At 41.7% G+C, this 24,695-nt stretch overlaps 1 protein-coding gene across 11 annotated transcripts in view; it reads right to left on the bottom strand.

Annotated features, from left to right (window-relative positions):
• AKAP13 (A-kinase anchoring protein 13) overlaps positions 1-24,695 on the bottom strand; it is a 219,017-nt gene that overhangs the window by 79,571 nt on the left and 114,751 nt on the right. For 9 of the 11 annotated variants that reach the window (XM_054585240.1, XM_054585250.1, XM_054585258.1 and 6 more), the window contains one exon: positions 23,733-23,869. In XM_054585240.1, coding sequence (XP_054441215.1) covers positions 23,733-23,869 — 137 coding nt within the window. Of the gene's footprint in view, positions 1-877; positions 1,515-23,732; positions 23,870-24,695 lie in introns of those variants that run through there. The other 2 variants (XM_054585288.1, XM_054585295.1) reach the window with 1 other exon arrangement.

The raw sequence follows: 24,695 nt of genomic DNA, 5'->3' as shown, positions 1-24,695 counted from the left end.
CATGCCGCCTACACTGCCCCGGCTCCATGCGCTCCCAAGGTCAAGTACTGAGGCTCTTTCTGGCATCTCTGCAGCGCTTGGTCGGCTTCCAGTTTCCCCTGCTTTTGCCAGAAAACTGCTAAACTTCCAAAAAGCACTCCCTCAGTCATCCAAGATTCCTAGACTCCCACCTTATGACTGGAGGAGCTATTACTAATTTTAGGTTCAAGGAGGCCTTCTGTGAGCAATTAGCTATCCTGCGTCTCCGCCCGCATCCTGCCTAGTCACCTAACACCGAGAACACAAACAAACACAGCCATCAACAGAGTCCTGGGCCAGACCTGAAAACCACTCAGATGGAGCCTGAAGGACCACCTTGTCACGTTAATACATAGATTGATTGGAGAAACTTCCAAAGGAAATAAATGGTGTCTACCTTTCTCCTGAACAGCTGTGAACAACAGAGGCAACTGAAAAGGCTCAGACAAAAGACAGACTGAGACACAGAGGCAGCAGGAGAGAGACTGTTACCCAGACAGACGGGGGCTGGGGTGGGCGGTGAGTGGGCGGGGACGACAAGGCCACCGCAGCAGAGGGACTCTGGAGATGAATTTCGCCCTGTGAGGTTTTCAAGCATGTGAGGTTCTCCTGATCATAAGAACGCATTTTAAAGACTGTAAAGTGACACTTAAACAGCAAGTGGCTCAATGCCGATTCTCAAGTCCCACAGTTTTTGTTCAGCTCTTCCTTTAGAAAATCACCAACCCAATCCCTCACCCTGTCACGCTCGCAGATACGCCTCAGCCCTTCTCCCAGTGCAGGTGGCCTGGAGCCCTGCTATCGAATTCGAGAGAGAAAAGAGCCGGAGAGTGTGGGGGTGTCAGGTGCAGCCCCTTACCTTCAGCAGCACCACGTCCACAGCCCTGTCCACCTTGGAGATGTCACAGAGGCTGTAGCGCCTCTTGTGCCGTTCATACATTTTGACCAAGTGCAGGCGAGAGGAAACAAAGCACAGGAGAGGTGCCCACTGGGAACTTGGGGGTCCAGCGTGCTGGCGCCAGCCCAGAGTGCCCAGGTTCCCACGGTGCGCTGGAGGAGCCGGGTCGGTGCCTTCCAGGCGCCTCTCTAGGTAACACCCTCAAAGGGTCCACAAAGGAATATGAAAGAAACCAAGCAGAATCCACTTCTGTGAACTGAGCGAGAACTTTCTGGCAACTTCAAAGCACTGGGACGATGAATTTATAATTCATAATACAAACAATAAATGCCTCCTGATGCTATACTTTTATGCAGATCTTGACTGAAAGAGAAGCACGCGCCATTTCCATCACTGGCGATAACTCCAGTAGAAAAATAAAGAGTGAACTGGCTGAGCATAACGGCCGATGCACGTGGGGGAAAAACCAAGGCAGGCAGTAAAAATCCAGAACGGACTTTGTCAGGAAAAGAGGGGAAAAAAGGGAAGACAACTCTATTTCAAAGAGGTGACATTTTTAAAAACCCCATTAAATTCTGTTCTTGCTTTAAAAAAAAAAAAGGCAAGAAAAATCAATTTTTTCTTTACAGGGGGAAAAAAAAAAAGCAGCAGCAGCAGTTTAGAGATTCTGTCCAAAGTAAAGAGCCTCTCCAGTCTGTCTTGCTCACCAGGCAGCTGGGCTTGGTTCTGATTTAAGTTGAAAATATGTAATGACAGCAGAGGAAAAGGAGGAAAAAGAGGCCCCTCCTCCGGCTCTACTCCCTCCCTCCTCCTAGGGCGCTGGCCCAGCCCAGGCCCAGCCCCCTCCTCCTTCCCCCTCACTCTCAAGAACGTCAGGACTCGCCCTTTCAGCTGAGCACCGACAGCCTTGCAGCTCTGAAAACCTAATTGCAGTGGTGGGAACATGATTCACCCCCGAAGGAAGAAGAGAAAAACAAGGCTTCCTTTTCCAACCGGCTTCCTCCTCCTCCTCCGCCTCCTCCTCCAACTGTCCCCTAAGAAAAAGGCTCTGTCCGGAGTCCCCAGATGCAAGGAGTGCTTTGATGTCAGGGCAGTGTGGTCAGAAAGGGAGGGGGGTGTCACCCTGAACACCGTGGGCATGGCCAACACACTTATCTATTCCGCTCAGTCCAGAAAGTCGAAACTACTCGCGGCATGCACTGTACCTCCTTGCCAAACGCAAACCAATGATTTCACATGGGAAAAATGTCAGCCAAATATTTCAGGATTGTGTCTCTAGGATCCGGAAGTGGCTACAAAGGTGTCTGACAAGGTTTAAAAATCATCAGTTCCGCTTTTTTGGGGGGAGGGGGGAGGATAAGTGATGCATGGAAGGGGCTTTAAAGAAAATTAAAGAGGAAAGGAGTAAAATGAATGGGTGCGTATCAACACTTTTTGTGACTAAGAAAGTCACCTGGCTGGGACTTCTCTTGCTTCAAAGCTTCCATTCACATGAACTGAGCTCTGTACATGGCTGTTACTTCATTTGCCTGTTTTTTACTATTTTGAGCCCCTACCCTCTGGAACATTCTCCAGAGCCAGGCTGATTCCAGAATTCATTCTCTCACTTCAGACATTCTCTCATTTGGACTGAAAATTATTTGGGAGACAAATGAGGTACTCAGGGAAGCAAAGCGGGGAGAGAGCAAAGAACAAAAAAATAAATAAAAAGGTTTTCTCCTAGGAGCATTAGACTGCTGATTTTCCTCAGGCAGCCAGGAGCCCTAGCCAGACCTGGGGAATGTGAATGAGGGGGTCCAAACACCACGACAGAAAGGAAGAAAAGAGACAGAATCCCTGAACGTCTGTCTGTCGACACTGCAAGCAGAGTCGGAGAGAAGGTTCTTCAGGACCTACATATACAAAGGGAACCGAGGGTCTGATGAGTCACCACCTCCTCAGGCCATGTATTCAAGTTGCTCTCTAGCTCAAAGGGGAGAAACGCAGCCTGTCCTGCTACTATGCGAGCATTTTCCTCATCTGCCTATGATTCCCACGGCTAGGGCTACAACCCACTCAGAGCCTTTGATCCCTCACCCCTCCCTGTTTCAGGGATGGGACACCCCTTCCCCACGTGCTCCAGGGAGCCTCGGCTGGTGATGTTACCAACATGTTCAGCAAAAACGGGGGGGTGCTTTTCATTACAGTGACAGTGGAAACCAGGAGAAGCCAGAGGACTAGAGAAAGATTATGGAGTTGTAAATAAAATTTTTGCTCAGGCTTACCCAAAGGGTGGAAATCTGGTCAGCAATTTACAAATACTTTGAAACTATGTAGCCTGAGGCACAAATCAAAAGATCCTTTTGACTTTAGCGCATAGAAAGAGTAGTAATTTATTATCTTTTCTGCAGGAACTTTCACCAAGCTGTAATTTAGAGCTCTCCCTCCTCCCCACAGGAGCACAAAGCTGCCTCCCCTCTGTCCTCCTATGGTTTATTCCTCCCCGCCGCTCCCTTCTGTTTTAATTAGATTCGAATGTTTCCTGCTTCCAAGGTTCCCAGGCAGCCCTCTAGGGATCAGATGCTTTAATCACAATAAAGCCTTTCTATGCCCCACCTTCTCTAACTATTGACTTAAATGTATATAATCTATATTGATTTTAACAGCTATTTTGTGCCTGGCAGTGAGGGCAAACAAAATACAAGGTCTCTGTCCTCAAGAAGTTTATATAATTAGAGAGGAATCTGTTTCAAAATAATATAATTATCTGAAATGGCCCAGATTACTGTTTAGAGACATATAGATTAACCTATTTCATTTCTGACTGTCTGCTGGCTTTGTGCGACAGACTGCAAATGCAGATTTCTTACTTTTTCAGGACACATAAACATATTTAAATGATTTAGAATTGTCCTTACGTATTCTGTTCCTTCTTGGAGAACAAAATGCTCTGAGTGGGGAAAAAAGAGTCTGTTTTTCTTTCTCCTCTGGATCTGCTCACCACTCCCCAACAGCAGACAGACTCCGCAGTCCTGTGCTTTCGCTGCTGATGTGACAATTCCAAGTTTTTATCAAAAACATCTGGAACCACTGAACAGTTATTCTGTTAGAATTTTGAAACACCGCAACCAATCATTTTAAATCCAAACGATAGCTGAAATTTACAAATTTTCGTTTTGAGAATGTTTCTTCTTTCCCTTAATTTGGGGACCTTGTGGTTGGTATGTAAATATGTATATTTATATATATTATATATGTTATCTACAACCCCTTACAATAGTAGTCATTTACGAGACTCAGTGTATCTCCCTTCTCTGTGTGTCCTCCGTCCGCTCTGCATTCCCATCAAGGGCCCCTAAATTCTCCAACAGAAGCAACCAGTGTTTTCAGTCTGTTCACACCACAGGCCCAACACCTGTTCTTAAAATTCCAGAAAATGAAGTATACAAATATTTATGCACCGTAATTTAACTCTACCATTTATGTATTAATTAAATTTTCTCTTAGCTTCTCTGATTACAAGATCTAACACCTTACCCAAATTATTTAACAGTCTTACACAGGTCTACTGTATTTGGCCCCTTCTGTTCCCGGTGGGGCACAACCCTGCCTGAAGCCCCAGAGCAAAGAAGTTCCTGAGCGAAGACGCCACCTAGTGGGTATGCGGGAGATCCCAACAGAACACTCAAGGCCAGGAAACAAAAGAGCAGCTTGTGACTGGGCGCTGGTTAAGTGACTCACCAGTGATTAATTTGGTCTCTGCAGGGAACACCAAGTAGTAGGGTAAAAATCAAGGATTCTTTCCATTCCTGGGTGTGCTATTATCTCCCCTAGTAACCTGGGATAATTACTTTGACCCTCTAGAGCTGGGTTTCCAAAACTGAAAAATGAGAGGGTATGGACACTGGGTCATACCTGAAATTCCTTCTTGATCTGATACCGTCAGTCTGAGAGGAAGAAATCTTTACCACCTGCCATATAGCTCATACGATGCAGGCAGATTCAGAAGAAAAAGAAGAAGAAATTGAGAATCTGCTCAAAACCTGGTATAGAAACATGCAGTGTATTTCTTGAATAATTACATCTGCCATCTCCACTTTTCACAGGCAATGAGAAGGAAAGGTCGACCATGGCTGACAATCTTCATCAAGCACTCCTGGTCCCGGCATTTCGTTGACTCCCAGGTTTGGAGGTTCCAGCAAGGTTAAGAGTTAAGGGAGAAGAGGATGACCTACAGGGTGATCAGCCAGCAACTCTTGTCAAATCAGCAGCAAGCAACTCCACTGCTTCAACCTTTTACTTGCCTTTGCCAGAGGAAACCTTAAGAAAATCTAGCTCCGAGCTAACAATAGCAAGAAGAAATTAACATGGAAGAAGATAAGGAAAAAAACACAAAGCTTTAAGAAGGTCTCTTTCCAAACTTGTGCTCCTTACAGGAAACAAATATTGTGGAACAAGCACACAAATGTTAAACTTTACTAAAATTACCAACAGCTTGGTGAAACAGAAGGAGGGAGAAGAAAGGGAGACAGCAGAATCATGATTTCAGTAGAAGCAGCAGTGGCAGGATAGTTTAATGTCTAGGAAAGGTCTTCTGGGGCAAGATTTATGAATAAGGACATTTGCAGAATTCTTCCTGTTTGTAAGGTGCTTCCACATGTACAATTTCATTTTCTCCTCCTAAAAAGCTCTAAGGTAAATGCTAGTCTGCAAATGAGGGAAAGGCACACTCAGAGTTTGAGCCAGCCCCACAAGGTCACACAGGTCATAAAAAAAGTTCGCATCAACCTCAGTTTTGTAAATCTTTCTTTCCACTACCCGTCTTATTTTGCCACTTGAGAATTCCCCCAAATTAAAAAAAAAAAGTAAAATAAAACTATCATGGAGAAAACCTAAGTTAAAATTTAAGGAAAGAAAACGTAGAATTCATTACTCATATCATCAATATTCTTAGGTTTGATTTTATACCAATGTCAAAGGATAGAAAGACCCCCCACCCCCGCCAATAAAAATGACAAGTATTCTTAATTTGGGAAAGTACAGATAGAAAGTATGTCATTTTAAACACACTCAACTTCTTGATCAACACTTTATGACCTGACATTTCGGTTTTTTAACAGCTTCTGAGTGTGGTAGCATGTTCACACTGCACTGCCCCCTGACACCGGTCTGCCTCGAAGGAGACAGCAACAGGCACGTCTTCAGTTTCTCTCCCCAAGTGCCCAAAACACCCCAAGGTGCTTTAGGTGACTAGCTGATTATAAACCCATTTACAACCACAATCACACCCTGACCAGAGAGATGCGGTCACTGAACTCTGAGAGAAAAGTTCTGTCAGTGTTAACATACACCAAAGGCAAGTCGCTTAAAAGAGTTTCTAAATTTAAAGGCAAAAGGCCCTGGCTAGACATGAAAACTCATGTTCAAAATAACCATATCCTAAGGGAAATCCCACATAAAATGAAAATGTATTACTTTAGGAAATTACTTGACTTATTTTTTGTTATTTTTGACTTCACGGCAAAAAAGAATGGCTCTAGCACCGTTGGTCAGGCCAAAAAAATGACTCAGTTTCCCACGGACCATTTCCCTCACCTTCCAGGCGAACACACGCCTCTGCTCAGTCACGCCTTCCAAGAAATATAGAGGTACAACTTACTCTTTTTAGCAACTGTCCAAAAGACAAGGCCAAGGAACAGAGAAAAATCCTTCAAGAAAGAAAAAAAAGGTGTTTGTTGTTGTTTTTTTTTTAACTCTACTGCCAGGTCAATGTTAGCATTCACACATCCTCCGAAAAAGCAAATCTGGTTTTGTTCATTTAGAGACCACTATTTGGAGCTTGTATTTGACCATTTTACTCAAGAATTACTAAATTAAAATTCAATCATTTTATTCAGTCTGATGTTCTAAAAAATTTTAAGGAAGTACAACAGAGCAGTGTTTACCTCAAGTTAAATTGTGAGAATTTGTTTTTAGAAGAGCTGTTACCACAAAAATATGTGGAAGGTGAGGGAAGGGAGAGGGAGAAATGTCCCTTTACTTAAATACACACAAGGGAGATGTCCCCTACTGGGACGTCACAGAGAGGGATGAATGACTGCACAAGGACTCTATTTACTTAGCCTAGTGGTTAGGAGGAGGGACTCTGGAGCCAGCTTGCCTTGGGCAAGATACGCAACCTTTCTGTTCCTTATTTTCTCACCTGTAAAAGGGGGACAGAAATAATAGAGGCAAATAGTAAAAGAAAAACTGCTGTTAGGAGGAATAAATGTAAATTTATATAAATAAATAAATGTAAAGTAAATGTCAAGTATTTTGTATTGTGCCTATGACATTAAGTCCCATAAGTGTAGCTGTTATCTTTTTTATTTTATTATCATCATTACATTTCTGCCTTACTTAAAATAGATATTTAAATCAGTTTATAAGGGTACATGAGATAAAACCAAGCCACTGAAATTCTGACTTGTTAGAACCGAAAGAACAAAATGCCTTTGCTTCAAAACCAAACCACCATATTCCCTCTGACGATATTTTCTATCGTGGGACAATGAGGCAGGAAGAAGGAAAAGTTAAGTCTTATTTGCTCTGTAAGTGGAGACAGCAGGGAGCAAAGACTAAAGGAGCTACTGAGCTTCCAAGTGCCAAACTGTTTTATGGAGCAGTACTTTAGAAAGGTCAACATAGGACTGGGAAAGCAGACGGAAGAGTCCGCCTTGGGAAAAAGAAGAAAAAAGCCTCTTCATCTGAGGCAAAGGGAAAGAAGTAATATAAGACAGATATTTATAGATTTTTTTCCTGGCCCATCCCCAAGTGCCTAATGTGGACCGAACTTCTGGTGTCCTGAACGATCCGCACCCAGAAGGCTGAAATCCCAGTGTGACCCCCCTGGGATAAAGGACGTCTATCTGGCTCTCTCACGCAACTCTGGGAGAGAAACCCGGCCCCAGGGCAGCTTCGTTGTGGTCTTTTCTCTCACCTCTGCTCTGCCACAGTCTACACAAGTCGGGTTATTGTGCTCAGACTGGACTCTCCACCTGGCTGCCTCCAAATCCTTGCTCCTGCCCTGAGTGCTCCTGTGACGCTTAGAGCACCCATGGGTTGCCACAGCTGTCTGGGTGTCTGTTGTACCAAGCTCTTTGGAGCAAGGCATCTCCTATTTCTCTGGATTTCCTACAGGTTCTTGGCCTCAGCATTCAACAAATGGTTCCTGTGTGAAGGTACAGATAGCCATCTCTGTCTGAAAAGAATCTTTCAGGTAAGGCAATACATCTCAGGGCTGGATCTAGCTAGCAGCGGCAATTTAGATTCAGAAGCTCCTTTACTCATACATTTAAACAACCCATGGATTTTTTTATACAGAGATAAGGACCAGAGGAAAAGGGCATCTACCTCCTCTGCTCACTACAAACACATGACGCGAGTAGCCGGAGCTTATCAATAAATAAGAATATTAGAAATTAATTGGCAAGTGGTAGCACATCTCTGACTACCCTCATATTATATTTACCCTTATATTTAAGAAAAAAGTGAATGCTTTTTTCTTAAATATAAATTACAGTTTGGGTGGGTTCTGTAAGATCATCTACTCTGAAGATCTGTCTGGCTAAATACATACAGATTTTTAGAGTTATATTTTATTTCTTCATAATTTTTTTATTTTTTTAGAAAGGACTGATATCCTCCTAGTGCCTTTCTATATGCACATGTCTCTTCCTGGAATTAATGTAAATGTCTTCAAACCATGAAAAAAGAAAACCCTCCCCAGTGAAACTTTAAAAATATATGTATTCTGCACAAAATGCTACATTATTAGAGACCAAGTTTTCGGAAACATTCTTTTTCAATTTTTTTTTTTTTTTTTTTTTTTTTTTGAGAAACATCGATTTGTTCTTCTACTTATTGATGCATTCATTGGTTGATTCTTCTGTGTGCCCAGACCAGGGACTGAACCTGCAACCTTGGTGCATCAGGAGCTACCTCACCAGGGCCTCATGGAAGCATTCTGATAATTTATTCACGTGGTGGGGGGTGTCAGATGATTGCACAGCATTAGCTCATGGTGAGTTATGTTAAGGACAGTACATCTAACAATCAGGTAACCCAAGAAGATAGTTTAAGTAACAGATAACATCATAAAGTTTTATCAGGGCCACCCCCTGAGCTTCCAGCATTGAGCAGGACACAGCTGTCCTTCCAACTTGCCCTCTGCTAGACTAGTACTGATCTCGCTCCTCCCCCTCCCCCATGAGGATGCTATATGAAGAAGCATTAGTGGTCTTCAAAAGAGTGCAGTGTTATTTTATATTGCTTACTGTTATAATCTTTGTTTCATATAAGTAGAGTTTTCTGGGTCTGAATTCTACTGGTTCTATGCCTCCAATTCTCAGCTGCCTGAACCTGATAAACCTGAAGCAAATCTTAGTTTGTTCTGTTTCACTACAAAGACAACTATCCAAACTGCACAAAGCGATGAACCGTTCTTCCTGGTTCAATCCTAAGTGCGCAGATTTCCGGGTTACCAGTGAAGAGCGTCTCCTTCTCCACCTGACTTTCAGTTGCAACTGCTGCCATGCTGACTAAATCAGCTTTTTTTCACCTGAATTAACAAAACTTAAAAGCTTCAAATATATTTGCCATGAAAATAAGAAATAGAGTCTAAAAAGAAAGGGAAATAAGGTTATCAGTGCCCTGAAGGAGATTAATTAATAAATGGGTTAAGTAAATATATTCTTATGCAAAGCCCACTGAAGTATCAGAAAACTGTCAGCAACTAGAAATCAGTCTTGTGGACGTTCTTCCTGGGTTCCTTTTGCTTTCAAAATACTTGCCATGCACCCAACACTGTAAATGCCTGTCACGTGTGAGATAATGTGGCAGGTTCCCCCCCACCACACACATGAAAGCAAGGCAAAGGCAGCAAGCTCCCCGTGCACAGGACGCAGGGTTCACGTCACGGCGCCACACTCTGCTCCAGTGTGGGGAAGGGGAAGAGCACACAAGAGGCCTGAGCAGGTGAAGGGCATGACACAGGGCAGAGAGCACCCCTGCCAAGAGTCTTGGTGCCCCACTAGACCCCAGGGGTGCATTTCAGGCCGAGGAGACTGACAAGCTAATACAGCGATGACTGGAAATGGAAACTAGGAGCCTGGTGTGGCTGGCGGCGGGACTGTACATTGGAAGAGCGTAGCTGGCGGGGCCAAACACGTGGCCTCAGGAGCCAGCCTTTAAAGCCTACGTGCGTGGCCACAGCACCAAGTGTAAAAACTGAAGAGCTGTTTCATTTGCTTTCAGCAACGATCTGTGACATGAGATAAAGCAGCGGTTCTCAAGGTATAGTCTGCAGAACCTTGGGGTCCCAGAGACCCCTTTCAAGGCGTCTGTGAGGTCGCAGCAGTTTTGACAGTAATGTTAAGCGGTCATTTGCCCTTCGTGCTGTTTTGACTTTTGTACTGACGGGGCTTAGCATGAATCAAATATTATCAAAGGGAACTAGTAGTCATATTCTTCACTGCCATACGCTCCCAGTTGGAAACAAAAACAAAAACATTTTCACACAGAATGTCCTGGATGAAGCTGTAAAGATTAACTTCATTACATTTCAACCTTTGGGTCGACATCTTTTTAATATTCTGTGTGACAAATGGGAAGTGCTGATAAACTACTTCTTTCACACAAGGTATGACGGTTGCCTTGATGAAAATCACTTGAGCAAGTGTTTTAGCTGTAAGCTGAGCTCGCCACTTTTTTGTGGCTAAAACATTTTTTCTTGCAAGGAGGAGTGACAAGCAAATAATGCTTATTCAGAACTTGGGTATTTTCCTGAAAATGAGTAAAGTGAACCTGTCTTTTAAGATAGTAACTGACAGTATTTATCACTGATGATAAAACTGAGACTTTCACGTGAAAATGAGAATTTTGGATAACTTTTATTTGCCACAGTGAACTTGCCAATATACCAAAACAATACAGGCATTTCTGTTAAGGACAGTGGTGCTATTAATGAATGAGATTTTCTGATATTGTAAAATTTAAAAAATTCAACATTTGGAAGAGCAGGATTACTCAATACATCAATATTTTCTAAATGACTAATGCATGATATTAGAAAATCATGCACGGACGAAAAGATCCATTCAAAGTATAAGACGGTGACCCATGGACTTCAGTGTACGAGAGCATAAAAAGTTCAGTGATACGATTTCAGATTCCACATTGCAAATAAGTTTTAAGAGCCTACCATTTGTGGATTCTGATCTAGTATCAAAACATCACAATTATCTGAGAAAACCATTAAAATATTCTTCCCTTTTCCAAGCATATATCGGTGTTAGGCTGTATTCTCTTTATACACTTCAGCCAAAGAAAACTAGGTTGACTCCGTAAAGCTTATTAGAATCTGTTTTCTATTAAGACGGAAATTATACTAAAACAATGCCACTCTTCTAATTTTGTTATGAAAAAGTAATTGTTCATAAAAAAACGCTCATTATATTAACAAGTAATGGGTGTATTACTGTTTTTATAGATGAGTTAATGTTTTTTCAATGTCTGTTTTCATTTCTAATCGTGGTACGTATTTGTAGGTACCACCCACAGAAACAAAAGTTTTCTGGAATTCCTGAAAACTTTTAAAAGTATAAAGGGATCTGGAGACCAAAAAGTTTGAGAACTGCTGGGTTATTAGGTAGAAAAAGATTACTGGTAAGGACACCAACGAATGCAGACAAGAGAAGATGAGGGCATGAACCCTTTCAATCAGAGTTTAAAGAGATAAGTTAAATTTGACAGAAAAAAACTTTGGGAGAGGGGAAAGGCAGGCCACTGAATCTGGGATGAAAGCTTTCTCACTTAAAAAGACTGTAGGTTTGAAAGTCAATGCCTTTAGTTACATATGAAGTGAGGCCCAAACAACAATTTCATAATATTTTGAATGAAGCTGATGAATTAAGAGTAACTACAGCAGGAATGAAAGCAAAGATGGTTTTCTGAGGGGGGAATGAATACAATTCTTTAGGAAAAGACTTTTCCCACCACCTCTGTGCAAATGGATTTGGCTGAAAGGCACTTTCCAAGAGACCACAGGGCTGATAAGTCCCACTCCATTTTTGAGAGACAGGGCAAATGACCCACAGGTGAACCGGCATGAGTGATTCTTTAGTGCAAGTTCTTCTGCTACTGGCAGGGTTAGTGCCCACCGACGCACATCTTCATTAAGTAACAGTCAGTAATAGCCATTACGGCACTTCCGATACACCAAGAGAAAGAAACATTTCATTCAGTGTATTAATAAGCCATCCAAGAGCATAAATGTTTTAGAAATATCCTACAGCACAGATTTCCAAGGCGAAGTTTCAGCACGGAAGGTTTTACCTTCAATTGCCTGAAAACTGCCGTTCCCAAAAGATTCACTTGCTCCAAGGTTCCATGGAGAGGGAATGCTCTCATCGGATTGTAAGTGGTCCTCCTCCTGGGGCAGGTGACACGGAGACTCAACAGGCCACAGGAATGGAAGCTAAAAAGACGGCAGAAGACTTCGTACACTTTTTATCCCCCTATCGAAGCTGAGGTCCCTCTCAGCACAGCTACTCCTCGTGGTCATGGGAGCGTATTTGCCTTGGGCAAGAGGGGATAATACATTTCTTCTACAAGGCTGCCTTGTTAAATTATACAAACCAATGGCATGCATTTGTCAAATGTTTTAATTACTATTTGTTTATAAAAAAGAACTTCCTATAGGTCCATTCGTTTCATGAAAATAAATGCCAATATTGAAAGTCCTGTCTTTTATATTAACGATGGCCCAGCAGCACCTCCAGTCAGCAGCAGCTGTTGAAGTTTCCTGTGTAGTTATGTGTATTTAAAAGCAAGAGCTTTGCTTTGAAAAATATTTGACAAAAATATTTCCACTTTTTAACATATATAGATGTGTATAACTATCTCCCTGCATTGCACTAAAATAGTTATGTAATAAAATCCTTTTCAGAGGAAGAAGAGTCACCTAGCCCTTTCTTCTTTTGCTAAAATCTCATTTTACGAATGTTCCCATCTTCCTCACTCTGTGCTGGGCGATAAATTGCAAGAAGTTGTATGAACAACTGCTGGAAGGATTGGACGACTTGGGCCCATCGCAGCTGTTGCATTTCATGCTTCCATAGCTTGGTCACTTGCAGATGCTGCACAAAGACTTATTTTTAGTCACCCCTCCCCCTGTCCCAGCCCCACCACGTTGAAGATCTCCAACTTCCTTCTCTTTTTGGGACCTCCCTCCTCCCTGCTCCAAGCTGCCACCACCTAGAGCTTTTAAGGAGGAAGAATCAAGGCAACTTTTCACATCAGTCAAGTTCAGGGAAACTTCATGTTTACACACTAATAAATGGCTGGTATTGGATAACCCGCAAAGTCTAAGCTTTAAAAAACATAAGGCTGATTCAGAGATCATATTCTTAAAAGGGCAAAAAGGGCCTGCATTCCTTTGTTTTCTATTTAACCCCGATCCTTCCCAGAGGACCATGCCAAGGAGGACAAATGACAGCACAGACACTGTCCCTGCGAGGAATGAAAGAGAGAGAAAACTCAGCATCATTGGGCACTGATGAGTTTGCCCCACCCCCGTCTTCCAGAGACGGTGAGCAGGAGCGTGTAACAGTGTACCTATGACACCAAGCAGCAGATGTCACTCATCTGAGTTCCCCACGGACCAGCACGTCCTCTTCACCTCCACTGGCTTCACAGAAGCCAGGGGGATTACAAAAGCTGGAGCAGGGCGTGCCCGCGGCCAATGCTTTCTCTAAGTCTAGAGGACACAGTCTTTTGACTTAAGAAGCAGGCCTGGGAGCACTGTCCACGTTATATTATATGCCAATCTTTAAACAGTATTTTTTTTTTCTCACAGCTTTAGGTGCTCCTTCTAATAGGTTTAGCTGCGATGGCAATTGCATTAAAGTTCCATGTCAAGAAAGCCAGGATGTAAGTCTTTTTCCTGAGTCCTGGAGGAAAGAACAGTCTCAGACAAGGAGAAAAACAATCCACTGGGCCTGATGTGAAGCAGACGCGGCCCCAGGTTTCAGCGCTATGAGGGAGGAGGGCCAGAGCTCTATTTCCCTCCATCAGATCATCCCACTGGGGAGACCTAATGATTTGTAGGAAGGAACACAGGCTATTGTGTCGTGTGTATGATGGTGACTGGGGACAGGAGCTGCTCCATGGCAACACAATCATGACACATGCATCACTTTCTGGAACTGGAATAAAAAGATCAGCTTCCTATTTTAAGGCCAGCAATGCTATCAGCAGGGAAAAATCCCTTGAGTGAAACATTTAGTAATCCACCAAGGCCTGATGGTGCAATGCTACCAAATGTAAACAGTAAAAAGAACACGGGTGTAGACAGGCCTGGACAATAGGTAATCGCTCTACATAACCCTGGTGTCAACTCCCGGTTCATTCCTTTGTCTGTCTTGACAGAGAGGTCTTCTTTAGAGACATATCTTAGTCATTTTGCCTTTCATGGCATTCCCAGCTTCTATTACAATGTCCGACACACAAACCAGTATACATCTGAAAAGTAAAGGCTCGACTTACTTTTGGAAATGCAGAACAGTACATAGGAAGGGAATCCACTCTAACAGCATCATTTATTTAGGAATCTTTGTTATAAGCATTTAAAGTAAAGAACTCATGAATGGATATATGTGTTCTCTGCACCTCCCCCAGACCCCACTGACTATTCAGTCTGTAGCTCCCCATGATCCCTTGGCCTCAAAAGGTCGACCAAGAGAGAAACTCCTGAGCCTCTTGGAACGAAAGCCCTGATGCCCACAAAGTGGAGGTTACATGTTATACAGAGGTCTGGTGCTTCTTGCCATGCACCCTCTTCCAGACAGGTCTAGGCCACGGTCCAATCTCAAGAGACCTGTAGCTGGGGCATCCTCAGAAGAAACATAAAGGGACAGGGTAACTTACCTGAGTACCAGTATGATCTGCTATAACTGGTTAATCTCTTCCAAAAACTGTTCTAACCAGCACCTATCTAAAATTATTTATCCACAGACCCTTAAGAGTGGGTCTGATAATTGAGTTAATTTAAAATGAGATCAGAATTACACCTATACACCTACTGCTTATAAAACGTCTATTATGTGCTAGACAGTATACCAAGGCTAGCACAAGCAACCTTTGAAGTAGACCCTATTATCCTGAATTTACAGATGAGGAAACTGAACCTCTAAACAAACAGTTCCAAATGGCAGATCAATTGGCAGAACTGAGATTAAAACCTCGGTTTATTGGACTCCATGTTTTTATTATGTTTGATTTCTATCTCTAGCTGTCAATATAATGAGATAAGAATGATCTAAAGTTCAACCGTTTATGGTAAGAATTCAGAAAGTGGGTAAAGAGGAAATGTACTTCAATATAATAAAGGCCATATATGATGAGCCCACGGCTAACATCATATTCAATCATGAAAAGTTAAAAGATTTTCCTCGAAGATCAGGAACAAGGCAAGGATGTCTATTCTTGCCACTTTTATTTAACATGGTGTTGAAGGTCCTAGCCAGAGCAATGGGGCGGGGGGGAGAGGGGATCTAAATTAGAAAGGAACAGGTTAAATGGTCACTGTTTCCAGGTGATATGCTGTTATACATAGAAAACATGAAAGACACCATCAAGAAGCTGTTAGAATAAACAAATTCAATACAGATGCAAAATATAAAATCGATGATCAAATATCTCTTGCTTTTACATACACTAATAATAAACCATTAGAAAGAGAAATTAATAAAATAATCCTATTTACAATTACATAAAAAAAGAATAAAATATGGAGGAATAAATTTAATCAAGGAGGTGAAAGCTTTCCATACTGAAAAGTATAAGATATTAATGAAAGAAATTGAAAGCTATTCTTTGGTCACGAATTGGAAAAAAAAAAATTAATGTTGTTTAAAATGTCCTTACTGCCCAAAGCAACATATGGATTCAGTGCAATCTCCATCAAAGTTCCAATAGCATATTTCACAGAAATAGAACCAGAAAAACCGTAAAATTTGCATGGAACAATAAAAGACCCCAAATACCCAAAGCAATCTTGAAAAAGAACAGAGCTGGAGGTATTAAGCATCCCGATTTCAAACTATATTCCAAAGATATAGTAATTAAAACAGCGTAGTACTGGCATGATAATAAAGAGACATGAATGGAACAGAATACAGAGATCAAAAATAATCCCTTGCATACATGATCAGTTAATTTATGACAAAGGAGCCTAGAACATGCAACGGGGAAAGGGCAGTCTCTTCAACAAATGGGTTGGTAAAAGTAAACAGCCACATGAAAAAGAATTAAATTGCACCACTATTTTACACCATATACAAAAATTAACTTAAAATGGGTATAAGACTTGAATATAAGACCTGAAACCATAAAACTCCTAGAAGAAAAGAGGCAATAAGCTCCTTGACATAGGTCTTGACAATTTTTTAAATCTGACACCAAATGCAAAAATAAACAAGTGGGGCTACATCAAACTAAAAAGCTTCTTCTGCACAGCGAGGAAAACCATCAGGAATATGAATGGGAGGAATAACTGTAAAGCACACACCTGATAAGGGGCTAATATCCAACATATATGAAGAACTCATAAAACTCAGTAACAACAACAAAAAACCCCAAACAATCTGATAAAAAAAAAAAACCCTCAGAAGATGTAAATAAAGATTTTTCCAAAGAAGACATACAGATGGCCAATAGGTACATGAAAAGATGCTCTATATCAGTATTCATCAGGGAAATGCAAATCAAAACCACAATGAGATACCCCCTCGCACCTGTTAGAATGGCTACCGGCAACGACGTGCAGAAAAGGAAACCTCTGTGCACTGTTGGTGGGAATGTAAATTGGTGCAGCCACTGTGGGAAACAGTATGGAGCTTCCTCAAAAAATTAAAAGTAGAACGACTATATCACCCAGTAATTCCACTTCTGGGTATTTATTCAAAGAAAACAAAAATAGTGACGCTAAAAGGTATATGCACCCTTTTAGCAGCATTGCAGCATTATTTACAACAGTCAAGATATGGAAACAACCTAAGTGTCCATTTAATGGATGTATGGATAAAGAAACTGTGATGTGTAGAAATATTTATATATAGGATGAGGCAAAAGCAGGTTTACAGTTGTTCGTATGGAAAATAAGACAGTAATTAATAACTAATTTAATAATACAAGAATGAATCCTGTGTTCTGTATATTCACAACTGTAAGTCTACTTCTGGCCCCACCCTGTATACCGTAGACAGATGCACACTCAGGAATATTGCTCAACCACAAAAAAAGAATGAAATCTTACCATTTAAAACAACACAGATGGATCTCAAGGGCATTATGCTACGTGGAATAAGTCCAAAGACAAAGACAAATACTGTGTACGTGTGTCTCTGTGTGTGCACATATACATTAAAGTCACAGATACATAGAATTTCCCTGCCATAGTTTCCCCTGATTGGTGGTTGTCACAGACAGGGGTGAGGGGAAGAAAAAATGGGCGAACTGTTTTTGTTTTGCTTAAGTAAGTTGAATTTTTTAAAAAATGAACAAAAGTAAAAGGAGTAGTGTAAAGAAAATAGGTGGAAAGAGTGGTAAAAATCAGCTTTGGTTCTTTGGTCCCAAAAAGAGGACAAAAGGCACATGTACCCCTCCAAGAGGAACCTATGACCTACAACTGAGGAGGTTCTTAAAAGAAAAAAGTAGAGTATTAATATAATTTAAGACTCCGGGGGCCGGGGGGAAACCTTGGAAAATGTTCATTACAAAGTGATTAGTTAAGAATTTGGCTGTTAAAAAAAGTAGGATTTTAAAAAGTCCCTTGTGATTGCCCTTTTGTTCCAATATATAAAATATATACCCCAACATTTATAAATTTTTACAATCATTTTACATCATACACTGATCAAAACTTATGATCTGCAAGGAACTTCAGAGATTACCTCGCCACTATCAAAGGAGAAAACAGAGGCCAACAAGAATACTTAAATAGCTCAAGGTCACTTAAAAATATATAGCCAGAAGATGAAATTACACCCTTACATATATTACCTACAGATATTTTTGCAGTAAGGTTATAGTTTTTCCACTTGTGGCTTTCTGGTCTGGGGTTTTTCTTTGAGACACTCCTATTTTGCAACTATCTGCTCTAGAAGACTATGTGCAGAAATTTCCTGGAAACTCCATTTCAGAGGAGACATAAAGAGAAAGTATCTCCAAAAACTGTATGAAAAAGCTGAGGAGTCAGTTTCCCTGTGGTTGCAGCAGCTCTAGCTTTGGACCCCAAACGGATAATTAGGGGGAGTCTCATTGGCAACTCACACGGAGGCCAATTGGCCTTTTCCTAAGTGACACAAACACCACAGAACTATGCACGTAAATATGAGGGCAGGGACATTGCAAAAGGACATTTTGAACAGCAGTGTGTGGCTTGTCAAGTTACCTACCAAATGGCCTGAGAGCTGCCATATTTTCCCCTGGCAGCTGAGCAGGAAGGCTGTGGAGAGCCACACAAAACAAAAGCTTTTAACCAGACTCTTGGACTAGGGATGGAAATGCAAGCTCGCCCCCTTGAGACAAGAGAAAGGAAACCTGGTGTTCCATTGAAAATAATAAAAGTATAGAGAGAATTGAGAAGATAATAACTGGAAATTGTCCAACCCTGCACTTGAAGAGACAAATATTAATGTTGTTGTAAAAATAATTAAGAATAGAAATTCAGTTACTTTGACGTTTGGCTGTGTAGCTATTAAAAAGGGGAGCAGGATTCTGATTTAAAATGCTTTCTTGATTGAAGAGTAGATTTTCCCAGTAACCTAATACTCATTCAACATATGGGATATTAGAGTTGTGCTTGAACACATTTGCTCCTGAGTATTTGGCTGCTAGGACCATGGGCATCCTGACAAGACAAACTGGCCTGCTGAATTTCCATAAGGCTCATACACTTATGCAAGGAGCATCTGGAAAAGGAATTATTGCAGGTACCTCGGTGAACTGATAACCCAGGGAGGCATGTTCCCTCTAATGACCTTGGCCACATGCTGAAGGGAAGGCTCGCACAGGACGGGGAGCATGCCGGTCTGCAGCGTGGGGAAGGGGAGTGGGAGTCAGAATCCGTTCCTGGCCGCCAGGGAGCAGAGTCTCAAGGTGAAGCATCCACAAAGGCTTCTATTCAGGACTAAAGGACTCAATGGCATCTCTAAACCTAGTCATATCATTCTTTAGAAAACCAAAGGCAGGTCTGGAAAATCAGTAATTTCTGCACCAAAAACAAACTTAGACAAACACCATCCTGGTGGTATTTTGCTGAAGGTAAATAGATTATAATGAGAACACAAGACTTCCTTTAAAGTGTATCAGCTTTGGTCAAAATGGTCTATGGAATTTCTCCAACTATCAATGAAAACACAAGAGGGCAATGCAGTGGTTTTAGAATCCTGGTGTGTACAAGCATCAATCAGGGGCACTTTAAGTGCTGAAACCCATCCAAGGGAACTGGACTCCCCGGAAGTGTAACTTCAGGATGGCTGTTCTTAAAACCATAGTAAGTACAGTGGAAGCATTGTTAACATAGAAGTGAGATTCTAGTCTAGCTTTTACAGCGTTGTTAACTACTGAAATGAGGCAAGTCACTTAACCATGCTGCGTTCATTTCTCCTACTTTAAAGTAAAGGTGTTGAACTTCAGATAATCTTCAAGGTTCATTAAAATTCTTAATGTCTCAGAGGTAAAACAAGCTCCAAGTAGCCCATCCTAAATTAAGGTGTGATGTGGTTCCTGAAGCTTTTGTAATAATGTTCAAGAAGCAGAAAATGAGTCTTGATTGTTTTAGGAACCACCACATGCCACTAGTTACTTAAATGAGTGAAAAGAATACTGGAATCTGAAGTCATGAAACTAATTAGTAATAATGCAGGCTCTGTTGTCAGTACTTGATACACAGTAACTCATTGAGGGGGCGAAAAGAAGACAACAGGGGCAATCTGAGAATCTTGAAACCAGTGAAGTATGTAAGAGGGGATAATGTTGAATATTATAGTGTAACTTCATATTAAAGCTTTGGCAATACTGAATAACAAACCACAACCATAAAATGCTGATAAAATGACTAATGGGAATAGACCACATTCTGTGTGTAAAGAACCTGGACTCCTAAATTGTGAACAATTTTCAACCTAGGGAAGAAATGTCCGTTAGGACCCCCATCACCTATGGAAGAACCTGCCGCAGTTAATACCCAAGGGTGTTTTTCCTGAGCACGTAAGCCGGCATCCGTCTCGACAGTGCCTAACTCCCTCACGCATCATGATTTCCACCACCGCTGACCTCTGAAGATAGGACTTATGTACCGCACAAAAGGGCAAGTAGTTTAAGGAATGAAAAATCACTCCTCCGTTGGTATGACAAATGTCAGACTACTGGACTAAAGAAAACAGGAACCCAAACCTGTTTTTCTTCAAATACTTAGTAGCGCCACACTCCCCAGAGGTCCCTATGCACTGACAGTATGTTGAGAGAAGATTACCAAGCAGGAAGGCTCCTAAAAGAATGTGAGATTCTTTACTTACATCTACAAGAAAATTGTCATAAATGCATCACTCTTTTAGGTTTTCAAGAGAGCAGCAAAACATTAAGATGTACAAATTCTTTCCATTTTACCTTTAGAAGAGGATGACTCAGAGAAACAATGATTCGATGAAGCAATGACTGGCCTATTCCCAAAGCCAACACAGGGACTGGGCATGTGTCAGAAAGATCGGATTAAATAATATTAAACAAACGCCACTCCACCCTCAACTACAACCACAAGCTCAAGTAACCCTCTTCAGACGGCACACACAGATTCCAGAGGTTACAGCTAGAAGATAAACAGAGATGAGGGCACTGAACTGTGCAGAAGCGAAGTGGAAAAGCCAGTTTGGAGAGACAGAGGACTGGAACTCTCTGCCTCCCAACTCGCAGCTGGTAACTAGAGCCCTTGCCACAAAACCAGTAACGCAATTTAGAAACCAAGTCTACTTGCTTTTTCTCTTTTCATCCCCTGATGCACAGTATTTTCTAGGCCAGGGGCCCACTGCCTGTTTTTGTACAGCCTACGATGAAACCTAAAAGTAGATTTCACATTTTTAAATGAGAAAGAGTTATCCAAAAAAGAGTATTTCCTAATTCATGAACATTATGTGAAATCCAAATGTTAGTGTCTATAAATAAAGTTTTATTGGAACGCAATCACACTCTTGTTTACACACAGCCTAGGGCTGCTTTCATGTTAGAATAGCAAGGCTGACTGACTAGGTGTAACAGAGACTGTACGAGTAAGTCTCCAAAAGCCTAAAATATTTACTGTCCACATTTACAGAAAAAGTTTGTGGACTTCTCTCCCCTGACCGAACGAAAATCGACACAGTACACAGTACAGCATATGAAGAGTTCCCTGGGGGCGGGGTGGGGGTGGGGGGGAGAAAATGGAACACAGGAAAACACTAAAGCCACGTGTGCCCATGCCTTGTCCTTTCAACTCGGAGCCACCAGGGCAAGCCTGGCAAAGCAACAGGGAGGAGAGGTAAGTCGTCAGATTTCACATTGCTAGAGTGCTATGAATACAAAAATCTCCACTATTCAGACCTGACAATCTTCAAGGACTAAAAATTCCTCAACCTCTGCTTTCTCCAACTATAGGAAGTAGCAGCAGGTACAAAGCTTGAAGCACAGGTATCCCCCTCAGCAAGTGCCATGGTTCCAACCGGTCGATGCTCCTGACAACAGAGCCACTGGTCTCCGAGCAGGGCTGAGGATCAGGAGGAAATGCGCCCTGCTGTGTAAATCCTGGTCTGAAATCAAGTTCCACACACCCATTCTAGCTGGGCCTCCTCTGGAGCTAGTCACGTGACTCTCTGAATGTCTAATTCCTTTATCTATAAAAGGAGGTGTGCTGACCAACCCACAAGACCAGGGGAATATTATCTCTCTCAACGCCTACAACTAGAGGGAAAAAGAGAACAGGGAAGAGATGAGGGACTGTTTATTTTTTTAAAATGTTTTGTTTTCTTCTTTGTAATAGACAAGATACAACAGAGATACCCTCTTATAGGAAAGCAAAAGGGTCTGTGGCAGGTTTAAGGGGGCGGCGCTGAGAAACAGAGGCATTTGAATTCAAGGATGTGAGGTTTGTTCCTTCTCTTTTTTTAGGGGCTTCTGGAAACAAAGACACACGCACCCATGCTGGGTGTGTTCTCTTTTCTTTCCCCCGAAGCAAAAGCAACATTTGTCTGAATAGCGCCTGCTCTCCAAGTGCCACCCAGGCATTAGTCACGAATGGCATCTGTAGGAGGGAGTGGGTCGCAGCAGGTCGCACCTCCCTGCCCCTGCGCTCCAATAAAACCGAGCTTGTGCATCACAGTTCATACACCTGAACCAGTCTGGGAGGGGACAGTGCCGTTTACCGACTAGTGTAACTTTAAGAAAATATACCACTTAGCCCTCTGAAGACCAAAAGCAGTGCACCATCTCGTCTACACAAGGAAGACTGACTCTGAGAGGCAACATGATTTAGTCCAGTAACTTGATTTTCAGCTTCCGAAAGGTTTTTTTTTTTTTATTTTTAACTCAGAGTGGAATCTAAAACTGAAAACACTGTTTCTCTCTACAAGTTAAAGTTTCCTTGCTTTAAAGGTAATTTCAAGAAACTTAAGAAAAACATTTTTTAAAACTTACTGAACATTAAATACAGAATTACCATATGATCTAGCAAATCCACTACTAGGTACATGAAAATTTACTTCCGCACAAACCTGTATACAAGTATTCATGGCAATATTATTCACAACAGCCAAAAATCATTCACACTTGGCCAAAAAGCAACCCAAGTGTACAACACAATGTGGTACACCTATACAATGGAATATTACTTAATAATAAAAAGAAATGCAATACTGATCAATGTTACAACATGGGTGATCCTTAAAACATTGTGTTAAGTGACAGAAACCAGTCACAAAAGACCACATGCTGTGAAATTCCATGTATATGCAGTTCCAGAATGGACAAATCCAGACAGGTTAGTGACCACCGGGAGCTGGGGGCGGGCGGGAAGGAGAGGTAAATGGGAATAAGTGTGGGGCTTCTCTTGTGGGGTAATGGTAATGTTCTAAAATTAGACACTCCTGACAGTTGCATGCGCTGTAAATCTATCAAAAACTGCTACAATGTGCACTTTACTTGAAGGACGCATTTTATAGTATATGAATTACACCGCAATAAAGCTGTTATAAAAACAATTACATCTCAACAAAGTTGTTACGGAAAAAAAAACCTAAGCATTTTTTCCATCACTAAAAATGACACACTTCATATTGTACACAGATAATATTGAACTATCAGTTAAACTCTCATTTTTGCTGGTATTAGTTTCTATATAAAGAAATAAAAAGAGGTTTAAAAAGGGTTAACAAATCCCTTTGGGGGTAATTCTCTTTTTGTGACACAGTAAACGTGATGACAAACTGAAAAGCCTTGTGATCACAGGGAAAATCTTTTTCATTACAACCCCCAAGGGACCCATTCAGAAAGGCCCACGGCAGATCTCTGCCCTGGGGTGGGCCCCGTTTATGAAAGCCTAACTGTAAGAGCATATCCACATGTATATGTAATAAAACAAAACAAGAGAGAAGGGGAAAAATACCACTTGGAAAAAAAAATCTCCAAAACAAAAAAACAATGCAGTAAATCAGACACACCAGACCACACTAAACACAGTTTGGGCTGGTATAGACTCGAGGCCACTTACCGCCTGGGTCTTCGGGCCTTGTCTCGTCACCTTAGGCGTAGTGGCAGAGTCGCCCACAGCCACCTCTTCAGAAACTGAGCTCCCCCTGGCATTACTCAGAAAATCCACTTCGTCCTCAGCTTTTGTGTCTGGCATTTCTGAAGAGAACACGGGGGTTACAAAGTGCATTTGAAAAATTGATTCCTGTGCCTATTTATACAGCTATTTATACAACAGGCTCTAGGTTTCATGTGTTTTGTTTGTTTTTGCCTTTAGGCTAAGGGGGAAAAGAATGCTCTTGCTTGCAGGAATCGGTGTCATTTCTGACCTTTATCACATGGTCATATGGGCTCCCTAGCTTTCGCATAGGTCTGTAGCTAAGGGAAGGCCCAATTCAATGTCTACTGAACTTCCATTTTCACTACTGACTTTTCATGACAAATCTGAGTGTGGCCCTGACTTCCACATGGAAAAGTAAAGCCCCAAGCTCCCAGGCAACAGACTGACAGCTGAAGCCAGGCGGCCCATTCTGACCATCATCAAGGAGGCAAGAGCGGTTTGCACTCGTACAGGACCAAAAAGAAAGGACCGCTGAAAATGAGATACAGGCTTTGAGACGAGTCCTTCTTTAAAAAATACTACACACACTAAAGAACTGCAAATGATAAGACTGAACAATTCTAGCAGATTATTTTTTGTTTTAACTTTTGTGTCTTCCCAAACCAAGACACAGTCACAAACTAGGAATCGCAAGTGTCTTCTTTAGAATTATGCTCAACACAGGCCAAATAGTGGTGGTTTTTGTTACCTGACCACCATATGGTCAAGCAAATACAGGAAGGAAGTGATGCAATGCAACAAATTTAGGCTTTGGCATTTGTCTGAGGGGGACTGCTGACTTACCAGTCAAAATTCACCTTGATAATGCACTTACAAATGGAACTATCACCTCAATTTCACGTGGAAACTTTTCTGTGGCTGTTA

This window comes from Pteronotus mesoamericanus, unplaced genomic scaffold (assembly GCF_021234165.1).
Source record: "Pteronotus mesoamericanus isolate MK-2021 breed Mesoamerican mustached bat unplaced genomic scaffold, CSHL_Meso_final contig_1205, whole genome shotgun sequence".
NCBI lineage: Eukaryota > Metazoa > Chordata > Mammalia > Chiroptera > Mormoopidae > Pteronotus > Pteronotus mesoamericanus.
The sequence above is the reverse complement of the archived record's forward strand: the minus strand, read 5'-3'. Positions and strand labels throughout refer to the sequence as shown.